Raw genomic sequence first — 25,425 nt, 5'->3', positions numbered from 1 at the left:
ACTAAAGTTGAGGTTAGTTTTTCTGGGCCAGCTGCCTCCTAGGCCTGCAGATAGGAGTCTGTCTCAAACACCCCCTCCCCCACGCCGCCCTATATATACTTTCCCTTTAAGTCCGTTTTTGGCAGTGGGAGCTGGGCTGCTGCGGGGGGAGATAGTTTCTTTCTTCTTTTCTTTCCTTTAGAGTTTATTTTTGGACTGTAAAATTTTTCTTGTAAACCAAACGAACCTGATAATTTTAACGCCTCCACCTTTGGGCGCTACTCCTTACCCGGCGCACACTAACCTACCCTAACTACTCCCTCCCTCGCCCAAACCCCTGCGGTTGGTCTTTACCTGGAATTGCCATGGCGTTGGTAAGAGGGGTCGCAGAACCCCTGGGCCTCTGAGGGATCGCTCGCTTCCCGCTGGCCGCGAGGACAACACCCAGCCAGGGGGCCGTCTGTCTCCCACCCGCGCCGCGGCACCCGGGTGACAGGAGGCGAAGGCCCTAAAAGCCCCTGGAGGTCGCGGAACCAAGTGGCTGCTGATGCAGTTTCCGGGGGAATCGTATTGTACACCACACACGGCGCGAACCATTACTGCCAGCTTCGAGGGGGTGAAGGAGACCTGCCCACGCGTGTAGTGAAGTAAACAACACCAAGACTTACGAACTGTTGGTTTAAAAATTGGAATACAAGTTAACTTAATCTACAGAAGATTAATAGTCTCTTCTCAATTCTCTGGACACCATTGGAATCCCCCTTTTCAGGATTAGCGGTGCTCGGGTCCGGGAGGAACATGGCGGCGTCCGTGAGGACCTAGCTTTGGGAAGAGAGTGTTTGTTGTGGTGCCACTGTCTTGCGGGATATTGACCGGCTGGAGCTTTCCGCGACTTCCCAATTTAAGGAAGCGTGACCGATAGGTGGACAGCTCTAGTTACCGGCGGTTCGCTCTCATCCCCGTTTAGGAGCGGAGTCCTGAGCACTGACCAGAATGAGCAACATTTACATACAGGAGCCTCCCACGAACGGGAAGGTGAGCCTCACCTAGGGTACCTGGGCTCCCCAAAGCGATATCTCATTGATTAAAGGAATTCTGGGGTTGTAGGGGTGAAAGAGATTGCAAAAACTTTACCTATGTCCCTGAGCAGGATTGCATTGAAAACCGTATGCTGGCACTTCTCAGCACATAATTGAAAAAATCCTCAAGTGGAGATTTCTTCATCAACCAACAATTATTTCTCCATCTACCAACCTCCTGGCTGCTCTGTTCCTTGTTTTGCTTCACCCTAACTCTGCATGCGTTTTCTAGGGTCGTAGGTAAAAAGCCAAGTATGTTTTAAAAATTGACATTCTTTTGCTAAACTTGGAGATCGCTATTTCTCCATTTGTTATACAATTCTTTATTGAATGCCTACTAGGCACCAGGTGCGGGGAATACAAAGGTGGATGGATAAAACCTGTTGCTGCCCTAGAAGAGCTAATGGTTTTAGTTTTAGAGGCAGGCAGGTAGAGAAAAACCTAATGGTATGTTTGCTAGGCGTTCTAGTGGACAGAGGAGCATTTGCTATGGTATTACTGAGAAGTTAGCAACTGGTAAAGTAGAAAGTCTTCGTGGACGAAGTATCTTTTGACCTGGGCTTTGTCAGCGAAACTGGGTAGTGGAAAGAAAAGCCAGCATTGTCGCTATTATCACAGCATAAGTTGGGTGAAATATACACTGATGAAATAGTCATGAAAATTAGTGTATGCAGACTGTGTTAAACATTGTTCTTCTGAACAGAATTGGACTGAGAGAGAATATCAGGCATAGCCCAAGTTTTCCTTCAAAACCAGTTTGGGACTTTTTAATTGCATAAAACCAATTGAAGAATTGAAGCTTCAAAATTCTGTACCATAGACAGCTTGGTGAGAATTTTGGCCTGGAGAACTCAGATCAGTGCTATCTGACAACTTAGAGGGGTGGGATAGGGTGGAAGGTGGGAGGTTCAAGAGGGAGGGCACACCTGTATACCTATGATTGATTCATGTTGATGTGTGACAGAAGCCAACACAATATTGTAAGGCAGTTATCCTCCAATTAAAAATAAAAAGAAAATAATTTTGGCCTGGAAAGAATTTAAAGCAGATGTAATAAGTTTGCTTAATCAATGTTTGTTTAGTGGTCTGTACTAAAAGGATTCAAAGATATTCCAAATAAATGGGATAAAATTTCTCTCTTCAAAGAGTAGTATCAACTTAGAAAGTACCCCTCGACCGAAATGTCCTTATCTGCTGAAGATGAAATTTCCGTGTATTATGATTTAATCTATATTTTATATTAACCCATATGTTTTGTTTTTAAGAAACATTATCACAGTATTATCTTACTTGTAAGCGTTAAGAAAAAGAGCCACTGATAACGTGACGGAGTAGTTATGGCCAGATGGAATGTATGGCTGAAGGAGGAGCAATGTACCTTCTTTTTTAATTCAGTAGCTTACCAATGAAAAGATTAAGAAAACCTGGTTAGAAAGGTGACCCAACCATAATGTGGTTTTACCATATAAACTTACTTTTATAAGTTTCCTGTTGTTAAAAATGTTTATAAAAATAATAATTACAACAACTATAGCTACCATGTTTTGAGCATTTACTCTATCAGGTACTGTTCTAAGCAGTCTGTGTATAATAACTCATTTTGTCCTCACAACGAACCTATGAAGATATTATCCCTATTATTTTTTATTGAAGTATGGTATATGTGATATACATTATTATTTTCATGTGTGCAACATGATTTAACATTTGAAACCTTACAAAATGGTCACCACAATAAGTCTAGTTACCACTTGTCAGCATACAAAGTTAATGCCATTTTATTGACTGTATTCTCTATGCTGTATTTTCATCCCCATGACTGACTTACTTATGCAACTGGATGTTTGCACCTCTTGATTCCCTTCATCTATTCTACCCCTCACCTCCCACCCATTTTCACTGTTTCTCACCTCTGGCAACCACCAGAATGTTTTCTGTATCTAAGAGTCTGGGTTTTATTTGTTTCTGTTTCAGAGTCCACATGTAAATGGAATCATGTGGTATTTATCTTTCTCTGCCAGACTTAGTTCATTTAGCTTGATACTCTTAAGCTCCACTCATGTTGAGGCACATGGCAATATTACTTTCTTTTTCTGGCTGAGGAGTATTCTGCTGTGTCTTCTTTATACTCCTCCATCAGCAGACACTGAAGTTGTTTCCATATGTTCAGTTCAGTCGCTCAGTCACGTCCGACTCTTTGCGACCCCATGGACTGCAGCACGCCAGACCTCCCTGTCCATCACCAACTCCGGGAACTTGCTCAAACTCATGTCCATCGAGTTGGTGATGCCATCCAACCATCTCATCCTCTGTCATCCCTTTCTCCTCCCGCCTCCATTCTTTCCCAGCATCTGGGTCTTTTCCAATGAGTCAGTTCTTCACATCAGGTGGCCAAAGTATTGGAGCTTCAGCTTCAGCATCAGTCCTTCCAGTGAATATTCAGGATTACCTTTAGGATGGACTGGTTTGATCTCCTTGCAGTCCAAGGGACTCTCAAGAGTCTTTTCCAACACCACAGTTCAAAGGCATCAATTCTTTGGCGCTCAGCTTTCTTTATACTCCAACTCTCACATCCATATATGACTACTGGAAGAACCATAGCTTTGACTAGATGAACCTTTGCTGGCAAAGTAATGTCTCTGAATTTTAATATGCTGTCTAGGTTGATCATAGCTTTTCTTCCAGGGATCAAGTGTCTTTTAATTTCAGATGGCTGCAGTCACCATCTGCAGTGATTTTTGAGCCCGAGAAAAGAGTCTGTCACTATTTCCATTATTTTCCTATCAATTTGCGAGGAAGTGATGGGACTGGATGCCATGATCTTCATTTTTTGAATGTTGGGTTTTAAGCCAGCATTTTCACTTTCCTCTTTTACTTTCATCAAGAGGCTGTTTAGTTCTTCTTCAATTTCTGCCATAAAGGTGGTGTCATCTGCATATCTGAGGTCCTTGATACTTCTCCTGGCAGTCTTGATGTGTGTGATTCACGCAGTCAAAGGCTTTAGCATAATCAACGAAGAAGTAGGTGTTTTTCTGGAACTCTCTTGCTTTTTTGATGATCCAGTGGATGTTGGCAGTTTGATCTCTGGTTCCTGTGCCTTTTCTAAATCCAGCTTGACCATCTGGAAGTTCTTGATTCACTCACTGTTGAAGTCTGGCTTGGAGAATTTTGAGCATTACTTTGCTAGCTTTTGTAATAATGTTGCAGTGAACGTAGGGGCACATATATCTTTTCTAGTTAGTGTCTTCTTTTTCTTTCGATAAATATTCAAAAGTAGAATTGCTAGTTAGTATGGTAGTTCATTTTGAATTTTTTGAGTAACCTCCACAGTGTTTTCCACAGTGGCTGTGCCAATTTATATTCCCACCCACAGTTCACAGATGTTCCCTTCTTCCATATCTTTGCTAATGCTTGTTAATTCTTCTTAGTAATAACCATTCTGTTGGGTGTGAGGTGATACCTCACTGTGGTTTTGATTTGCGTTTACCTTATGATTAGTGATTTTGAGCATCTTTTCATGTGCCTGTTGCCCATCTGTATGTCTTTGGAAAAAATGTGTATTCAGATCCTTACATGTGGTTTTTAAACAGATTTTTTGTTACATATGTTATATAAGTTCTCTTTATATTTTGGAGATTAACCCTTTATCAGATATATGATGTGCAAATATCTTCTCGCAATTCAGTAGGTTATGTTTTCATTTTGTTGATGGCTTCCTTTGCTGTGCAGAATCTTGTTAGTTCATATCATCCTGTTTGGTTATTTTTTCCTTTGTTGCCCTTGCATTTGAAATTGATTAAAAAAAAAAAAAAAAAGCAATTTGCTAAGACCAGTACCAGAGGTGCTTACTGCATGTCTTTTATTCTAGGGTATTTATGGTTTCAGATTTTGCATTCAAGTCGTAAGTCCATTTTGAGTTTATTTTTATATATGGTATATTACAGTGGTTCAGTTTCACTCTTTTACTTGGAGCTGTTCAGTTTTCCCAGGATAGATTATTGAAGAGAGTATCCTGTCCCCATTATGCATTCTTGCCTCCATGGTAAACTAATTAACCATGTAAGTGTGGTCTTATTTTTGAGCTTTCTATTCTGTTCCATTGATCTATGCCTCTGTTTTTTATACCAATACCATTCTGTTTTGATTGCTATAGTTTTGTAGTATAGTTTGAAATCAGGGAGCATGATACCTCTGGGTGGTTATTCTTTCTCAAGGTTTCTTTGTCCATTTGGGGTCTTTTGTGGTTCCATACAAATTTCAGGATTATTTGTTCTGGTTCTTTGAAAAATGCCATTGGAGTTTTGGTAGGGATTACACTAAATGTATAGATTATTTGGGTAGTATGGACTTTGTTTTTTAACTTTCTGGCCTTTATTTTTGTTGTTGTTGTTGTTCATTTTTTTCTAATTAATTAATTAATTTTAATTGGAGGCTAATTATTTTACAATAATGTAGTGGTTTTTGCCATACATCAATATGAATCAGCCTCAGGTGCACATGTGTTCCCCATCCAGAACCCCCCTCCCACCTCCCTCCCCACCCCACCCCCGCAGGGTCATCCCAGGGCACCAGCCCTGAGCACCCTGTCTCATGCATTGAACCTGGACCAGTGATCTGCTTCACATGTGATAATATATATGTTCAAGGTCCGTCTAGTCAAGGCTATGGTTTTTCCAGTGGTCATGTATGGATGTGAGAGTTGGACTGTGAAGAAAGCTGAGCGCCGAAAAATTGATGCTTTTGAACTATGGTGTTGGAGAAGACTCTTGAGAGTCCCTTGGACTGCAAGGAGATCCAACCAGTCCATCCTAAAGGAGATCATTCCTGAGTGTTCACTGGAAGGACTGATGCTGAAGTTGAAACTCCAGTACTTTGGCCACCTCATGTGAAGAGTTGACTCATTGGAAAAGATCCTGATGCTGGGAGGGATTGGGGGCAGGAGGAGAAGGGGATGATAGAGGATGAGAAGGCTGGATCACCAACTTGATGGGCATGGGTTTGAGTAAACTCCGGGAGTGTGTGATAGATAGGGAGGTCTGGCGTGCTGCGATTCATGGGGTCGCAAAGAGTCGGACACAACTGAGCAACTGAACTGACTGACTGAACTGACCCTCTCAAATCATTCCCCCCTCACCTTCTCCCTCAGAGTCCAAAAGACTGTTCTTTACATCTGTGTCTCTTTTGCTGTCTCGCATATAGGGTCATTGATAGCATCTTTCTCAATTCCATATATATGCGTTAGTATACTATATTGGTGCTTTTCTTTCTGATTTACTTCACTTTGTATAATAGGTTCCAGTTTCATCCACCTCATTAGAACTGATTTAAGTGCATTCTTTTTAATGGCTGAGTAATATTCCATTGTGTATATGTAGCTTTCTTATCCATTTGTCTGCTTATGGACATCTAGGTTGCTTCCGTGTCCTGGGTATCGTAAACAGTGCTGCAGCGAACTTTGGGGTACATGTGTCTCTTTCAATTCTGGTTTCCGTGGTGTGTATGCCCAGCAGTGGAATTGCTGGGTTGTATGGCAGTTCTATTTCCAGTTCTTTAAGGAATCTTCACACTGTTCTCCATAGTGGCTGTACTAGTTTGCATTCCCACCAACAGTGTAAGAGGATTCCTTTTTCTCTGCACCCTCTCCAGCATTTATTGTTTGTAGACTTTTTGATAGCAGCCATTCTGACCATTCTGAGATGGTACCTCATTGTGGTTTTGATTTGCATTTCTCTGATGATAAGTGATGTTGAGCATCTTTTTATGTGTTTGTTAGCCATCTGTATGTCTCTGGAGAAATGTCTCTTTAGTTCTTTGGCCCATTTTTTTATTGTGTTGTTTATTTTTCTGGAATTGAGCTGCAGGAGCTGCTTGTATATTTTTGAGATTAATTCTTTGTCAGTTGCTTCATTTGCCAGTATTTTCTCCCACTCTGAAGGCTGTCTTTTCATCTTGCTTATAGTTTCCTTCGTTGTGCAATAGCTTTTAAGTTTAATTAGGTCTCATTTGTTTATTTTTGCTTTTATTTCAGTACTCTGGGAGGTGGGTCATGGAAGATCCTGCTGTGATTTATGTCAGAGAGTGTTTTGCCTATATTTTCCTCTAGGAGTTTTATAGTTTCTGGTCTTACATTTAGATCTTTAATCCATTTTGAGTTTATTTTTGTGTATGGTGTTAGAAAGTGTTCTAGTTTCATTCTTTACAGGTGGTTGACCACTTTTCCAAGCACCACTTGTTAAAGAGATTGTCTTTTCCCCATTGTATATTCTTGCCTCTTTTGTCAAAGATAAGGTGTCCATAGGTGCGTGGATTTATCTCTGGGCTTTCTATTTTATTCTGTTGATCTATATTTCTGTCTTTGTGCCAGTACCATACTGTCTTGATGACTGTAGCTTTGTAGTATAGTCTGAAGTCAGGCAGGTTGATTCCTCCAGTTCCATTCTTCTTTCTCAAGATTACTTTGGCTATTCGAGGTTTTTTGTATTTCCATACAAATTGTGAAATTATTTGTTTCAGTTCTGTGAAAAATACCGTTGGTAGCTTGATAGGGATTGCATTGAATCTATAGATTGCTTTCGATCATATACTCATTTTCACTATATTGATTTTTCTGATGCATGAACATGGTATATTTCTCTATCTGTGTCATCTTTGATTTCTTTCATCAGTGGCTTATAGTTTTCTATATATAGGTCTTTTGTTTCTTTAGGTAGATTTATTCCTAAGTATTTTATTCTTTTTGTTGCAATGGTGAATGGAATTGTTTCCTTAATTTCCCTTTCTGTTTTCTCCTTGTTAGTATATAGGAATGCAAGGGATTTCTGTGTGTTAATTTTATATCCTGCAACTTTACTATAGTCATTGATTAGCTCTAGTAATTTCTTGTTTTGTGGTGTCTTTGGTTTTGGTATCAGGATAATGCTAGCTTTGTAAAATGAGTTTAAAAAGGATAGATATTTACTCTTTGAATGTTTGGTAGAATTCATCAGTGAAGCCATCTGATCCTGTGCTTTTGTTTGTTGGCAGTTTTTGATTACTGATTAGATCTCCTTACTAGTAATCTGTCTATTTAGATTTTCTCTTTTTTCACAATTCAGTCATGGAAGATTGTATGTTTTTAGGAATTTGTCTATATTTTTCTAGGTTGTCCAATTTGTTGGCATGTAATTGTTCAGAGTATCTCTTTGCTCCTTTGTATTTTATGCTATCAGTTGTCATTTCTTTTACAGTTCTGATTTTACTTATTTGAGCCCTCTTTTTCTTCGTGAGTGTGGCTAAAGTTTTGTCAGTTTTGTTTATCTTTTCAAAGAGCTAGTCGTTAGCTTCATTGATCTTTTCTACTGTTTTTTAGTCTCTATTTCATTTATTTATACTGTGTTCTTTATTATTTCCTTTCTTCTACTACTAACTTTTGACTTCGTTTGTTCATCTTTTTCTAGTTCATCTAGGTGTAAAGTTAGATTGTTTTAGATGGTCTTGTTTCTTGAGTTTGGCCTATATTGCTATGACCTTCTCTTTTAAAAACACTTTTGTTGTACCCCATAAGGTTTGGTATGTGGTGTTTCTGTCCCTAGGTGTGTTTTTTTTTTTCCTTTGATTTCTTCAGTGATCCATTGGTTGTTCAGTTATTCTTTTATTTTTTTTTTTAATTGAAGTGTGGTTAATGTACAATGTTGTGTTAGTCTCAGGTATACAGCAAAGTGATGCACTAATACATATAAGAGCAAGCCTCTTGGCATTTTTCCAACAGCATTTGTTCACTTTGTGTCTTTGGGTCACATTTGGGTAATTCTTGCAACATTTTAAGCCCTCCACCAGCGAAAAGATTATGATTCGCTAAAGGCTTACATGTAGATTGGCAGTTTTTAGTCATAAAGTATTTTAAAATTAAGGTTTGCACTTTGTCTTTTCAGACATAATGCTATTGCATACAGTCTAGGGTAAACATAACTTCTGTATGCACTGAGAAGCCAGAAACTTTATGTGACTCACTTTTTTGCAATATTCACTTTGTTGTAGTGGTGTGAAACTAAACCTGTGATGTCTCAGAAGTATGCCTGAATATGCTCATATGCAAAGCAATATATGAGTGCTTTTGACTTAGACACTGTTTTCTACTCAAATTATTTGTGACCAGGGTAACTTGGAGATTTATTTTGCAACGTGTGATGGTGCCCTAGAGTTTGATGGACTTTTTTTTTCCAGCATAGTGTGGAATTTATGGAGAACTTTGTGGAGGCAGTATGATGAGATGGAAGCAGCATGGGTTGCATTAGATAGCCTTTGGTTTAAGTGTGTTCACTGTAGACCCTAGATAAATTGACTATCTGAGTCTCTGATTCATCATAAATAAAATAGGAGTAATGATACCTACCTTGCAAATGAGGATTAAATGAGATAGGGTATGTAAAGTGTCTGGCACAGAGGCTGGCACATGGGAGGCACTCAACAAATGTCCCCTTCTTTTTGTAGAGAAAGTGTAAAGGATTGAGAAAATCATGCACATTAGTACTTTTGGTTCTTCTGTATTTCTTTCAGCGTTAAGGAAACCATTTTAAAATCTACCACAGTATAGGTATTGTCACCTCCTCCACCGCCAGGTGCATAATTTTAAGAGAACTATGTAGCCGGTAAAAGCCCAAAAAGATACAATGCATTCATCAATGTTATATAAATTATGGCAGTGTAATTTGAGCTTCTGAAGCAGAAACTGAAAGGCAATTGTAGCAAAAGTGATGGTGATGGTCATATGTCAGGAACCATTAATCAGTGATTGACAGTGAACTCTGTTCTACTTTGGTACACTGAGGGCTGGATATATGGGGGAAGTGATACTAGAGAAGTTGGTTTCAGCTGTGCCAGGGTGTTCAGATGTAGAGCTTTCTGTTCTTTTTGGTTGTTTGTGGTTATTAATAAGACTGTTATAAGTTGTTTCTTCCTGCGGACTCGGTAGGGATTTTGGTTCCTGTCAGATGGCTGCTCACACCAAGGAGTAACTGCCTTCATGAGCTGTGGAAAGGAGACTATCAAAGGATTTCATTTACTGTAGATAGTAATTTTAAGGGGCTTCCCTGGTGGCTCAGTGGTAAAGAATCCGCCTGCCAGTGTAGGAGACACAGGAGACACTGGTTTGATCCCTAATACACAACCCAGAATTGGATTAAGAATGTTCCTTTGTAAATTAGAAATGGCGTGGTTGTGAATGAAGAGGTCCACTGTTCATATGTTAAAAGATAATTGTGAAGTCATCTTATAGTGCTGTAGTTTCATGGGATCATTGTTCTTTAATGTCTTAATTTGCTATACCAATTTTATTGGAAGAAATGATGTGAAAAACTTTTAAAATTAAAGCAAGTTTATAGTATTGATTTTTAAATGAATGCAGTTTTTTCTGTGATTAAAAAATATTTGTGCTATTTTTTCCTTAAAGCATAAATTAAATTATTTCTGAAAATAGTATTTAAAAGATAGAAATAGAGTAACTTGTACTGACTATTTGAAGTTTTTGAGTATAATAACAGAAACCACGCAAAGTTTCTCATTTTTGTTTTAAAATTGAAAATTCAGTAGTGAATACTTTATGTTGAGTAGCCAATAAACTCATCATGAAGCAAAATGATAACAATGATTTTATATGCTTTCTACAGGTTTTATTGAAAACTACAGCTGGAGATATTGATATAGAGTTGTGGTCAAAAGAAGCTCCTAAAGCATGCAGAAATTTCATCCAGCTTTGTTTGGAAGGTAATCATAATTATTCAGTTTTACTCTGTAGAAGAAATTTTGTTAATTTAAAAATTGCAGTGTATTTTCCAACAGAATTGAAGACTCATGTTAAATAGTGGTAATGAATGATCAGAGTTGATATAAGCAATGTGAGTTTGAGCTGTGTGTCAGGAAATGGAGAGAGGAGATAAAAATCCGTCCCACCTACCCCCCACCAGTCAGTAAATCTCTGCATCTTTAACAGAGAAATTTATCTCACTTCTTTCTTTCATCCTCTAAAAGTGGGTACTCCCTAAGATGCTTTTAGTTCTGTATTTTTTTTCTTCAATTGTTACTTCCAACCAGTGAAAGTTGTGAAAGTCACTCAGTTGTGTCTTACTCTTTGCGACCCCATGGACTGTATAATCCATGGACTTTTCCAGACAAGAATACTGGAGTGGGTAGCCTTTCCCTTCTCCAGGGCATCTTCCCAACCCAGGGATCGAACCCAGGTCTCCCGCATTGCTGGTGGATTCTTTACCAGCTGAGCCACAAGGGAAGCCCAAGAATACTGGAGTGGGTAGCCTATCCCTTCTCCAGCGGATCTTCCCCACCCAGGAATTGAACCAGGGTCTCCTGCATTGTAGGTGGATTCTTTACCAACTGAGCTAACTTCCAACCATTTCTCCTCTTTTGAACTCTAATTTACATATCTGATTGTCTAGTGTACTTTTCTGCTCAAATCTTCTACTGTCAGCTACAACTCAAATAATATAAAACCAATTTTACCAGTTTCTTCCCCAAACTGCCTTAACTGTTACCCATGTAATGGTAATTGCCTCTTACCTGGTCTTCCATTTTCTTATCTTTGATCTCTTTACCCTCACACTTAATTCATCTGGTAGTTAAATCCTCAGACAGCTTGGCTTCCTAGTTTTCCAACTTCATTTTTCATTGCACTGAATAACTGTGTGGTTTCAGCTGACTGTTACCTTTATTTCCTGAGCAGGTCCTTCCCATTTCCATTCATAACCTCCATTTCCTGAAATCTTCTCATATTGTCACGTGCCTTTTTGGAATACTTTCTTTTCCCTTCTTTTTCTGTTCAAGTTGACCCACTCGTTCTTTTGTTTTTTGTCCATGTGGTGTGGCTTGTGGGATGTTAGTTCCCTGACCAGGGCCAGGGGTAAAACCTGGGGGCCCACTAGTGAAAGTGCCAAATCCTAACCACTAGACTACCAGGGAATTCCCAATCCACTTTTCCATGTCTATTAAAAATTTCATTTGCTCCATAAAGCCTTCCATCCAGCGTTCAGTGATGATATTATCAATGTCACTAGTAAGTCCTAGATTTGAGTAATAAAGTGACTATCTTTCTTTTTAGCAAACTTTACAGAATTACATTCACTTAAGTGGTTTCCCCTTTAGAATATTCCCTTTTAGAGCTAAATATACATAACATTTATAACATGTTGACTTTCAGTATACATTGCATATAGTTTCCAATATCTCCAGTGGTGGCAAATCATTGTCTTAAATTATGTCTGGCTTTTAGAAAAAGAGAAGGTTAATCAAGGTATCAGAAAGCAGCACTCTTGAGTCTAAAGCAAGATGTGAAAAAGAATACGGAACAACCAGTAGTAGGATGCAGTGAGAGCTCTCCAAATAGATAATTGGAGAGAAAATTACCAGTGGAAGATTTAAAGAATAAAAATGCCCAGACCAAGACAATAAAACAAAACAACCTCCTTTAGCGCCTTAAAAAAGAAAAGAAAAATTGAGCTGACAAAGAAAAGGAGAAAAGAAGACATCTGTAAAGACCATTATTAATAATTACTATGGCAGGCAGGAAGGAAATTGAGTCAGACAGGTAGTTCAGTCAGAGAAGCCTCAAATAACTGTCTGCAGAGCTGAGAAACACAGTAGACACAGAAAAGTCAGATTTTTTTTCTGGAAAGAAGTTTGAAGAATATTAAGCTCAAATTTTACAGAGGAGTGAAAGTATAAAAACATTAGAAAGAATAAATGGTAAATTATAATCCATGACCAGGTGAATAGAAGAAACAGAAAACATCTGGATATAATATAACAATGAAAGAAGAAATAAGGTTCTTAAGTTAGGTGATGATGAAACTTAATCGCAGCATCAATAAAACTATTTCCCTATTTATGAGAATACAAGTAGAAAGAAAAAGACAAGGAAAATAATAAAAAATAACTAGAGCAATTCTTTTAACTGAAAAGGTGAGAAGTAGAATTATTATTGCAAAGGTTAGCAAGAAATTTGAGAAAACTAATTTAAATAAAGATGGTCCTAAATGAATGAAGTCAGAGTTTTAAAAATTTAATTCAGAGGGCCTCATTGTAATTCTCTGATTATATGATTTAAACAAGTCACAATATTTCTAGATCTTATAATGGTCATATCAATATTAAAAAAAAAAAAGGCCATGGTTTCCAAAATTAAAGAGCAAATGAATAAATACAAGCTAGTGGGAGCACAGCCTCAGATATGGTCATCAACTAAAATAGTGTTCACAGTTTAAGAGAAATTCTTTTTTTTTTTTTTTTCATTTTTATTGAGGTATGATTGGCAAAAATTGTATACATTTAGGTTGTACAGCATGATTTTTTAATAGTGTACAATGTGATGATGTGATATTGTATACATTGTGAAATCGTTACTGTCATCAAGTACCACATCTGTTACCTCACAGTTACTTTTGTGTGTGTGTATGTGGTGAGAATATAATATGTACACATTTCTAGTATACACAATACTATTAATAGAAATTTCTAGTATACAATGATCAGCATGCTGTGCACTGGATCCCCAGAACTTACTCATCTTTTAATTGAAAATTTGTATCTTTTTGACCATCATCTCCCAGCCTCTGGCAGCCATCATTCTACTCTCTGTCTCTATGAGCTGGACTTTATTTTAGATTCCACACAAAAGTGAAAAAATTAACTATTTGTCTTTCTGTGTCTGGGGGTAGTTTTGTTTTCTTTATGAAAACAAAAGATTTATAGTTACACAGACTTAATATTGGATTTCAGATCTCTGCAGGATAGTTAGGTGAACACTCAAAAATGAGTGAAAATGTTATGGGAATTCCTTGGTAAATCCAGTGGTTGAGATTCCGCCCTTCCAATGTAGAGGGTGCGGTTTTGATTGCTGGTTGAGGAACTGAGATCCCACATGCCATGTGGTGTGACCAAAAAAATTTTTTTAAATGAGTGAAAATTTTTAAAAATTACAAGTTTAAAAAGTAGGTTAAAGAAGACGACAACAGGAGCTTGTTATCTTTGATAATTTGATTCATTCTCCTGAAAAATGAGGAAGAAATAAAATTTTAGGTTTGAAAAGCAAAGTGGGGAGTAAAAGAAGTGGATAAGAAAATCAAAATTTTTATACTTTATGTGACTATTAACTCTTCTGAATTTTTACTTCAGCCCTGTCTCCTCAGTGTCCATGCTTCACCAATTATCTTTTATCCTCTTCCTCCTTTAGCAAGAGCTTTAAATTCTTTAGAAGTTACAAACGTTTAAGTATATAGTAAGAGGTTAAAAGAAATATCTTTACAAAACTAAAATATTTGTTTAAAAAAACCCAAGAGGCTAAAATAGAGAGCTCATAAAGGAGTTTTAAATTAAAAGTTATTAATAATGATATTTGCAGAAGTAAACACACAAAAAAATTCTAAAAGAGACACATATACATGACTTTAAAATGCACTCTAAATTCCTATATGTGCTTGAGCAGAAATATAATTAGTCAGAATATGTTGTTATACCCATACATTGTTATAGCCAGAAATACAAAACTTCATGACAAGTAGCAGACTCAGCATCCGAATAGAAACTCCATTTTCTACTGAGATGCAGGTAAATTGTTTTTTTTCAGTAGTGAAGAAAGTTCAGGAGGATATTATGAACACACATAATGAAACAGTAAAACCTCTTCAAAATACTAATTGAATTATCATTCAGTTAAACATTTAAGAAGGACATCAAACATTGCAAACAGCAAGGTCTTTTATAGCACATGATGAGCTGGAACTATAAGTGCATAGTTCCATGTGCATGCATGCTTGCTGAGTTACTCCAGTCTTTGCAGCCCTATGGACCATAGCCACCAGACTCTTCTGTCTATGAGATTCTCCAAGCAAAAATATTGGAGTGGGTTGCCATGCCCTACTCCAGGGGATCTTCCTGACCCAGGGATTGAACCCCATGTTTCTTAAGTCTCCTGCATTGGCAGGTGGTTAGGCAGGCAGAGTTCAACAGTGATTTTTAATAAATTACAAGGAAGTGGAAATAATGGATATAGAAATTATGTGGAAATTTGGAATTTAGGCATGATAGAATACAAAATTAGTGTAGAGAATCTATAGAAAATTTATACTCAATATATATACTGTTATAATAATTTCATTTATCCAATAAGAATATAATTAGGAAAAGAAAGAAAAGTTTAAAGTTAAAATCTAACATCACTGAAAGACTTAATAGGAAATACAAAAAAGAAAGATGGGTAATTTTAAAATTTGAAAACACAAGTAGTAAAGACCTCTTTCATTTCCCTCTTCCATCATCTCAAATAGATTGCTGAGTCTTAATAGATCCTGTTCTAGAGAATTCTTGAATCTGTGTGTCTCCAGATAAGCCATAGGTATGTTTGGATTGGATAGCAGTTGCTCTCTATCCAGCCTTGTCACTTACTGGAGTTTAAGTGATCCTTTGAAAAAGTAAATCTGATCATGTGCTAAAAACTGTTGCTTGCATATTATGGGCATAATGGATTATTTTTATTTTTTGATGTAGACTGGGGTATGTTTTATATTCAAATTTAAATATGGATTTGTAGAATTTAAGTGGAAATATTAAAGCTTGCTCTCACATCTGCATTGAGCTTAAAAATTTATAGGTTGCCTCCATATTATTTAATCTTCAGAATAGCACTATAAGTAATTTATATTGTTGGTTTCATAATTAGAAAATTATACATGCAGCATGTTGACTATAGTTATTGCATATTTGGAAGTTGTTAAGAGAGTAGGTCTTAGAAGTTCTCAGCACAAGAAAAAAATTTTGTAACTGTGTGGTGATGGATGTTAACTAGATTTATTGTCTGTGAACATTTCACAATATATACAAATATTGAATCCTTGTGTTGTACATCTGAAACTAATGTAATCTTGTACATCAGTTATATCTCAATTTTTTTTTTTTTTTAAAGAAAATTGAGTTTTAAGGTTACAACCAACTAGAGGCAAGACTTACAATTCCTAACTGCAATATACATTGTTAATCAGAGTAAATGGTTACTTAAGAATACAGGAGAAATAACTTTTAGACTTCTTGGTTTTTACAATTCCTGTTTGTGTCCAAGGAGAATTTATTTGTGCTTGGGAGTTCTTATGAATGTAGTGCAACAGTCTTCACTCAGAGAATGGATTGGGAAAAAAAAATCAGTTACTCTTCCTTTCTATTTCTTCCAATCCATCCCCCGAACTGGATACAGTTGTTAGATTACAGGTTACTTTTTTGAAATGTGAGTTTTATTTCCAGTTATAGCTTGCTCATGTGAAAAATTATGAGGGTGCCTGTGAGCAAGCCACAGTATTATAGTACTTTATGAATTATGACAAACCATAGTCATGTTTTGGCTAATAAAGTGTCACAAAGTACTCATGTAATTGGCATTTTATGGATTATGTCAATAATTGGATCAGTACAATGCCTGGTCCACAGTAGGCACTTGATAAGCACTTGTTGAATGAGTTGGGTTGGTTCAGTTTGATGTAATAGAAGACTCAACTCAAAATGATTTAATTAATGGAGACATTTATCATTCTTTTTGATAAGAAGTCTGGTGTCAAGAAGTTCTGCAGCTCGGTAAAGTCTTGAGGGAACTGTGCTCTTTCCACCTCTGTTTTGCAGTCATCAGCATGTGATTAAATTATAACTGCACTCAATAATTGACTCCAGCTCAATTAAGGGATCATATATGATCTCTCTTGTATGCTTATTAGTGTATTTATATATAAATATAAATAATTTCTTTAATCATTTAGCAAACTTAATGAGAGTCTAATTTGTTGTTCAGTCCCTAAGTCATGTCCGTCTCATTGAGACCCCATGGACTGCCGCACACCAGGCTTCCCTGCCTGTCACCAACTCCCGGAGCTTGCCCAAACTCATGTCCATTGAATCAGTGATGCCATCCAACCATCTTATCCTCTGTTGCCCCCTTCTCCTCCTGTCCTCAATCTTTCCCAGCATCGGGGTCTTTTCCAATGACTCAATTATATATTGTGTTGATTACTCATTTTATTGAATGTTTCTTGAGAAGGGTGCACTAATGGTGCTAGACCTATAATCAGTGAGTAATTTTGATATATTTTGGGTTTGTATAGTGTTTGTATAAGTTAATTTTCTATGGGGAGATGAGGGACAATTAATAAATAGGGTATTTATGAAAGTTTCTCAATCTCCGGCACTACTGATATTTTGGGCTAATAATTCTTTGTTGGGGGGGCTTTCTGTGCCTTGGAGGATGTTTACAAGTCTCCTTGGCCTCTACCTACTTGATGCCAGTAACATCTCCTGTGTGTGACAGTCACATATTTCCAGGCATTGACAAATGTGTGCTACAGAGAAAAATTGCTGCTCCTTCTACCCCTAGTTGAGAACCACAGATCTATACCAAAACCTCTTCAATTTTTATTTTGAAAATTATATCCAGAGTTTGAGAGATTCCTCAAAGTAGATACAAAACAACCAATACTATGGTTTCTGTAGAAACTGTGTTAGATATTTTATAGTAAGTAGGGAAGAAAAGATTTTGGTTTAGGAGCCTATTTAACATTCTGGGGGAAAAAATCTTGTGCCCAGTTGTGTTAACTCTAACTGTAGATACACTGAGTTTTAGATATGGATAAATTTTTATTTTATTAGAGTATGTTAGTTTCAGATGTACAGAAAAGTTATATAGGTAAATAGATTCAGATTCTATTCCATTATAGGTTATTGCAGGATACTGAATATAGTGTCCTGTGTTATCCACTGATCCTTGTTGTTTATTTTTTGTATAGTAGTTTGTGTCTGCTAATCCCAGGCTCTCTTTTCAAATTAAGTTTTGGCTGTGCTGGGTCTTTGTTGCTGTGTGTGGGCTTTCTCCAGTTGAGGCAAACAGGGACTGCTCTCTAGTTGCAGCGTGTAGGCTTCTCATTGCAGTGGCTTCTCTTTTGTGAGGCATGTGATCTAGGGCACATGGGCTTTGCTAGTTGTAGCTTGTGGGCTCCAGAGCACAGGTTCAGTAGTTGTGGTGCATGCCTCATGGCATGCAGGATCTTCCCAGATCAGGTATCGAACCCATGTCCCCTGCATTGGCAGATTCTCAACCACTAGGCCACCAGGGAAGTCCCCAAACTCTTAGTTTATCCTTCCTCCACCCCCTTTTCACTTTGGTAACCATACGTTTGTTTTCTACCTCTGCTAGTCTATTTCTGTTTTGTAAATTAGTTCATTTATATCATTTTTTAGATTCTCCATGTAAGTGATATCATACAATACTTGTCTTTCTCTGACTTCACTTAATTTGATAATCTTTAGTCCATTCATGTTGCTGCAAATAGCATTTATTTCATTTTTTTTATGAGTGAGTCATATATAGATATATATATTGATATGTAGATATATATATATTGATATATGTGTATGTATATATTGCTATATTTATCTATCTACCATATTTTCTTTATCCATTCATCTGTCGATGGACAGTTAGGTTGCTTCCATGTCTTGGCTATTGTAAATAATGCTGTATGAACATTGGGGTGTGTGTATCTTTTCAAATTAGAGTTTTTGTCTTTTCTGGATATATGCCCAGGATGGGATTGCTGGATCACATGGTAACTCTATTTTTAGATTTTTTAAGGAACCGCCATACTATTCTCCATAGTGGCCACACCAATTTACATTTCCAACAGTGTAAGAGGGTTTCCTTTTTCTCTACACTCTCTCATTCTTTACATTTACACCCTTTTATTATTTGTAAACTTTTTGATGATGGCCATTCAGACTGGTGCGATGTGATACCTCATTATGATTTTGATTTGCATTTCTCTAATAATTAGTAATGTTGAGCATCCTTTTATGTGTTTGTTGGTCATTTGTATGTCTTCTTTGAAGAAATGTTTATTTACATCTTATGCCCAATTTTTGATTGGGTTGTTTGGTTCTATTAAGCTGTATGAACTGTTCGTATATTTTTGAAATTAATCCCCGGTCAGTCTCATCTTTTGCAAATATTCTGTCTCATCCCGTGGGTTGTCTTTCATCTTGTTGATAGTTTCCTTTGCTGTGCAAAAGCTTAGAAGGGTGACCAGGTCCTATTTGTTTACCTTTGCTTGTGTTTTTGTTTGTTTTGGGAGACTGAGCTAGGAAACCATTGTTATGATTTATGTCAGAGTTTTGCTTATGTTCTCTTCTATGAGTTTCATTGTGTGATGTCTTATATTTAAGTCTTTAAGCCATTTTGAGTTTGTTTTCTAAGTTCATTGATTTATATGCAGCTGTCCAGCTTTCCTAATACCACTTCCTGAAGAGACTGTCTTTTCTCCATTGTTTATTCTTGCCTCCTCTGTTGAAGATAATTGACCACAGTGTTTGAATTTACTTCTGGGCCCTCTATTCCATTCCATTGATCTATATGTCTGTTTTTGTGCTAAGACTACATGTTTTGATTACTGTGGCTTTGAAGTATTGTCTGAAGTCTGAGATAGTTATGCTTCTACCTTTGTTCTTTTCCCTCAGGATTGCTTTGGCATTTTGGGGTCTTTTGTGTTTCCATATAAATTTAGGGTTATGCAAAGAGTTGTACACAACTGAGCGACTGAACTGAACTGATCTAGTTTCATGAAAAATGTCATAGATAATTTGATAGGGATCACATTAAATGTTTAGATTGGTTTGGGTAGTATGGCCACTTTAACAATGTTAATTCTTCTAACCTACAAGTGTGGGATATCTCCATTTTTTGAATCATTTCTGATTTCCTTTATCAGTATTTTATAGTTCTCAGTGTATAGGTCTTTCACCTCCTTGGTTTATTCCTAGGTATGAACATTTTTTATTGTGATTTTAAAAGGGACTGTTTTGTCAACAAAAAAGACAAAAACCACATGGTCATCTCAGTAAAGCATTTGATAAAATTCAGTGTTCATTCATGATAAAAACTCTCACCAAAATGGGTATGATGGGAAATATCTCACCATAATAAAAGCTATTTGTAACAAACCCACAGTCAGCATAATACTCAGTGGTGAAAAACTGGAAGCCCTCTTGCTAAAATTTGGAACAAGGATACCTACCCACTCTTAGCACTTTTATTCAATAGTATTAGAAGTCCTAGCCATAACAATTAGACAAGCAAAATAAATAAAAGTTATCCAAAGTGGAAAGGACAAGATAAAATTGTCATTATATGCAGACGGCATGATACTCTATGTAGAAAACCCCAGAGACTCCACACAAAAACTATTCTAACTGATAAATGATTTCAGCAAGGTAGCAGGATACAAGATTAACATTCAGAAATCTGTTGCATTTCTTTATACTAACACTGAAATGACAGAGAATGACAAATTCTTTTTTATGTTCTTCAGCATATTATGACAACACCATATTTCACAGAGTTGTGCCTGGCTTTATAGTCCAAGGGGGCGACCCCACCGGCACAGGGACTGGCGGAGAGTCTGTCTATGGGGCCCCCTTCAAGGTGAGCGTGAATTTTACAATTTATTTTCAGGTCAGTTTGGATTGCTTAATTGAAATGATTGAGCCCCAGAAGAAAATGCATTTTACATTAGTACACAAAATTGGGTCTATAACATATTCAGGATTATACAGAATAAGTGCAGCACTTATCCCATTAAGCTTTCTTTCTAAGTTGTCTTATCACAGAGTTTTATGCTAGATTGAATTCAGGTGGAGCTAAAAGTGGTAACGAGAATAATGTGAATCAGAGAAAAGACTGTATAGCATTTTTCCTGATATCTGACTATCTGATCTCTATAACTTTGCACATGTAAAACGTTTCTAGAACATTGCATATACCATCTGATTTTAAAACATTTTATTTTAACAGTACATAGAATTTATATTAATTGACTTGAGCCGCTATAACAAAGTACTTCTGACTGGGTGGTTTAAACAGTAGGAGTTTATTTCTCACAGTTCTGGAGCACATTCACTACCCGTGAAGGTTCTCTTGCTGGGTTGCAAAAGGCTGCCTTCTTGCCGCGTCTTCACATGCTGGGGAGAGAGCATTTTGGTGTCTTTTCCTCTTTGGTACAGTCACACTGGAGGTTAGAGTGTCAATATGAACTCCAGGAAGACATAATTCAGTCCACAGCAGAATTCATTTTAAACTGTACACAGTAGACCTTTGTAGCACAAACTGCATGCCTTAATAAGAAATCACAAAATGCATGCCATAACATGGGGAAATAGAAGAAAGAAGCAACATAAAAAATGTTAGAAAGGATGTAAGTTTTAATCAAAAATAGGTCAATGCTTTGTTAACTGCTAACATAGATCTAAAAAGAAAGGAGTTAATGTCCTATTTAAGATATTAAGGATAATGGTGGGTTCAAGTAAAGGCTACAAGCTGGGTTATTTATCAATCTTATGGTATCAATATTATGTTCTGTTAGTAAACATCAGTAGCTCTTAAAATATGTGAATTTTTAAAAAATTCACACTTATACTAAAAGGATCATGTCTGGAATTTCCTTTAATTTTATACTGGGCTACTACATGACTCTTGAGAAAAATACTTGAACTGTTTGCTTTAATTTTCAAATGATAATGGCCTTTAGAGCATGTGAAATAGTTTAAAAAAATCTCAAATGTCACTGTTAGATTATTTTATATGTTACAGAATTGAGATATCTCTTTATTTTAGAGATTCTGTTAGGAAGCATTCCTTTGTTATTTGGTTAACAGAATAGCTCTTTGTGACAATTCCTTTCTAAATTGAGGTTTTTGCTTATTTTATTCAGGTGATACAGTTACGTTGGTAAAGTTTTAAATTGATTTTATTTAATTTGGGCTGTGCTGGGTCTTTGCTGCTGCGTGGGCTTTTCTCTAGTTGTGGTGAGCGGGGGCTATCTTCCTTGCAGTCCGTGGGCTCAGTAGTTGCAATAGCCAGGCTCCAGAGTGCAGGCGCAAGAGTTGTGGCCCACCAGCTTAGTTGCTACATGGCATGTGGAATTTCCCAGGACCGGGGATCAAGCCTATGTCTCCTTCATTGGCAGGTGGATTCTTTACCACTGAGCCACCAGGGAAGCCTGGTAAATTTTTCAGTTAGGTCATTTTTAATACAGTGCATAGAGTTATGATCTTTTGAGTTTAGATCTCTTGAGAAGAATTTACTAAAGGAAAAGAACTTTCTTTTTGAAAAGCATTGATTATAAAACATGTCTATATTATAGTGAGTCTAGTATCAGGTCTTCTCTTAACCAAGAGACTGGTATAAATGTTAGGTAGCCCTACCCTAGCAAGAAAACCACCTTAGAATGGCTTGCTCCTGCTTTTTTGAAAACTGGCAAATTGAACCAGTGCCATTTCAAAAAATTTCAACTTAAAACTTTAAAAAGCATAGTAAAGCACCTAACACAATCACAGTAGCTTCCTTGAATTAAAAAAAATAAGAAAACAGTTGTTTCATGACATTCAGAAAAGGATCGAGAAGAGAATAGTTGAAGCTTCTGCAGTGAAGTGAAAGTTGCACAGTCATGTCCGACTCTTTGCAACCCCATGGACCGTACAGTCTATGGAATTCTCCAGGCCAGAATACTGGAGTGGGTGGCCGTTCCCTTCTCCAGAGGATCTTCAGAACCCAAGGATCAAACCCAGGTCTCCTGCATTGCAGGTGGATATTTTACCAGCTAAGCCACAAGGGAAGCCCTAATAATTAATTCAGATTTAATAATGTGGCTTAATTTTTAAAGTGAAAGTGAAAGTCACTCAGTCATGTCTGACTCTTTGTGACCCCATAGACTATACAGCCCATGGGATTCTCCAGACCAGAATATGTAGTGGATAGCCTTTCCCTTCTCCAGCGGATCTTCCCAACCCAAGAATTGAACTGGGGTCTTCTGCATTGCAGGCAGATTCTTTACCAACTGAGCTGCAAGGGAAACCCACTGAAGCCTCTATAATGACTCAAAAGTAGTTATCCTGGAGAAAAAAGAAATAGACGGTTCTGAAAACTTGGAAGGAAAGTAATGACCAACCTAGACAGCATATTAAAAAGCAGAGACATTACTTTGTCAACAAAGGTCCATCTAGTCAAGGCTATGGTTTTTCCAGTGGTCATGTATGGATGTGAGAGTTGGACTGGTGAGCGCAGAAGAATTGATGCTTTTGAACTGTGGTGTTGGGGAAGACTCTTGAAGAGTCCCTTGGACTGTGGAGATCCAACCAGTCTATCCTAAAGGAGATCAGTCCTGGGTGTTCATTGGAAGGACTGATGTTGAAGCTGAAACTCCAGTACTTTGGCCACCTGATGCGAAGAGCTGTCTCATTTGAAAAGACCCTGATGCTGGGAAAGATTGAGGGCAGGAGGAGAAGGGGACGACAGAGGATGAGATGGTTGGATGGCATCACTGACTCAATGGACATGGGTTTGGGTGAACTCTGGGAGTTGGTGTTGGACAGGGAGGCCAGGTGTGCTGCAGTTCATGAGATTGCGAAGAGTTGGACATGACTGAGCGACTGAACTGAACTGAACTGAACTGAAAGCCTAGATGGCTTTGAGGGATGAGAAGAATAGGGAAATGTCTCAGAAATCCATTCCCCTTGAGTACCCTTCCTCAGTGGAAGTAGGCAACTTCCCACAAAAAATTTGTGTTTGAGTATATTTAGAAGACACAGGTGAGTAAAGTCAAGATTAGTAGATTGAAGATACTGTAGATATTGAATTTGACTATATGTGAAAATCAATAGAAGTTGTGTGGGACCTTTTTTGTTAGCTGAAATACGAAGGGCCTAATAACTGAGGACATGAGGACATTCACTAAATCTTTTTATTTTTTAATACTTCAGGATGAATTCCACTCACGGTTGCGTTTTAATCGGAGAGGACTGGTTGCCATGGCAAATGCTGGCCCTCACGATAATGGCAGCCAGTTTTTCTTTACCCTGGGTCGAGCTGATGAACTTAACAATAAGCACACCATCTTTGGAAAGGTTTGTATCCAGTTATCTTAGGCTTCTATGATGTATGTGATCAACTTACCTAAGAACTGCCTTCATAAAAATACTCCCTAGGATATTTATTTATTATTTCTAAAAATGGTGAAATGTTCATATTCCTGTTATAATACACTGTGAGGGACCACCTGAATTTTTCTGTGTGTGTTTCAGGCAAGTCATTGATTTTTAACTTAAAATTTTTATTTTTTCTGAAATTGTTTTAATCATTATTAACCGCTATGTTGCTCACCTGATACGTTTTAATGTTTTTAGAAAGACATTTAGGTAGTAACATTTAGTAGTTTAAAATTTATTTTGTTAATAATGAATTCCCTTCAGTTTAAAGTGGAAGTTGTGTTTTAAACTGCTTACCTGAAATATTACTTTGGATAGTACCTATTTAATCCTGCTGACATTTAACAGCATATCGGAGATTGTCACTTCCATAGAATTTTCAGTAGTTTCTTTTTAAAGGGATTCTGAAGGGTTTTTTTTTTTCCTCATGCTTCTCCCTTTTCATGAATATGTTCTCAGATGCCTTAAGTGTTAGGCATGTTATACATCACTAGTGTATCAGCTCCCTCTGCTGGTTCAATTAGAATGGTTTCCCCATATCCCAGACAAAACTGGATTTTGTGCTGATGAAAAGGATAAAACAAACAGAACAACTGGAAAACTGGTATTATTTTAGATTTTTAAATATTGAATGAAAGGCTGCTGCTGCTGCTAAGTCGCTTCAGTCGTGTCCGACTCTGTGCGACCCCATAGATGGCAGCGCGCCAGGCTCCTCCGTCCCTGGAATTCTCCAGGCAAGAACACTGGAGTGGGTTGCCATTTCCTTCTCCATGCATGAAAGTGAAAAGTGAAAGTGAAGTTGCTCAGTTGCTCAGTCGTGTCCGACTCTTTGCCACCCCATGGACTGCAGCCTACCAGGCTCCTCCATCCATGGGATTTTCCAGGCAAGAGTACTGGAGTAGGTTTCCAGTGCCTTCTCCTGAATGAAAGAAGTCAAGCAAAAACATGCAATGCAGTATTGGTGCTTAATACTTTTGAGCCACTCCAAGACAGGTTGTCTGACATTCATGGATTTTCCTTCCTGTTATTTAAAAAAACAAAAAGTATTTAATAAAATGATATTTAGGTTGTCCTCCACCATTATTTACAACAGATATTATATAACTCACACAGTAGAGGCAAAGTATAGCATAGTAGTTAGAAGTCAGAATGGCGGTCACTGTCAGATCTACAACTTCTTTCAGCCTCAGTTTTCTTATCTAAAAAAGAAAGATAATGATAGTACCTACTTTTAGGATGTTTTGTGGATTAAACATGATAATGTCTTCAAAGCACTTACCACATTGTTTTTATTATTTGCTTGTTCTGCCCTCTTCTAAAG

At 37.3% G+C, this 25,425-nt stretch overlaps 2 protein-coding genes across 7 annotated transcripts in view; one reads left to right on the top strand and one right to left on the bottom strand.

Moving 5' to 3' along the window:
* SREK1IP1 (SREK1 interacting protein 1) overlaps positions 1 to 509 on the bottom strand; it is a 33,910-nt gene extending 33,401 nt beyond the window's left edge. For 2 of the 4 annotated variants that reach the window (XM_061129703.1, XM_061129702.1), the window contains exon 1: positions 334 to 509. Coding sequence is in view for 1 of the 4 variants with exons in the window: in XM_061129701.1 (XP_060985684.1) it covers positions 334 to 346 (13 nt within the window). In the remaining 3 variants the exon portion in view is untranslated. The remainder of the gene's footprint in view (positions 1 to 333) is intronic. The other 2 variants (XM_061129700.1, XM_061129701.1) reach the window with 2 other exon arrangements.
* A 116-nt stretch (positions 510 to 625) lies between these two features.
* CWC27 (CWC27 spliceosome associated cyclophilin) overlaps positions 626 to 25,425 on the top strand; it is a 242,323-nt gene continuing 217,523 nt past the window's right edge. For all 3 annotated transcript variants that reach the window (XR_009690553.1, XM_061129697.1, XM_061129696.1), the window contains exons 1-4: positions 626 to 1,014; positions 10,703 to 10,799; positions 20,435 to 20,547; positions 23,880 to 24,023. Coding sequence is in view for 2 of the 3 variants with exons in the window: in XM_061129697.1 (XP_060985680.1) it covers positions 973 to 1,014; positions 10,703 to 10,799; positions 20,435 to 20,547; positions 23,880 to 24,023 (396 nt within the window). In the remaining variant the exon portion in view is untranslated. The remainder of the gene's footprint in view (positions 1,015 to 10,702; positions 10,800 to 20,434; positions 20,548 to 23,879; positions 24,024 to 25,425) is intronic.

Source organism: Dama dama, chromosome 25 (assembly GCF_033118175.1).
Source record: "Dama dama isolate Ldn47 chromosome 25, ASM3311817v1, whole genome shotgun sequence".
In the NCBI taxonomy this organism is placed as follows: Eukaryota; Metazoa; Chordata; class Mammalia; order Artiodactyla; family Cervidae; genus Dama; species Dama dama.
Note: the sequence above shows the minus strand (reverse complement) of the source record. Positions and strands in the feature narration are given on the sequence as shown.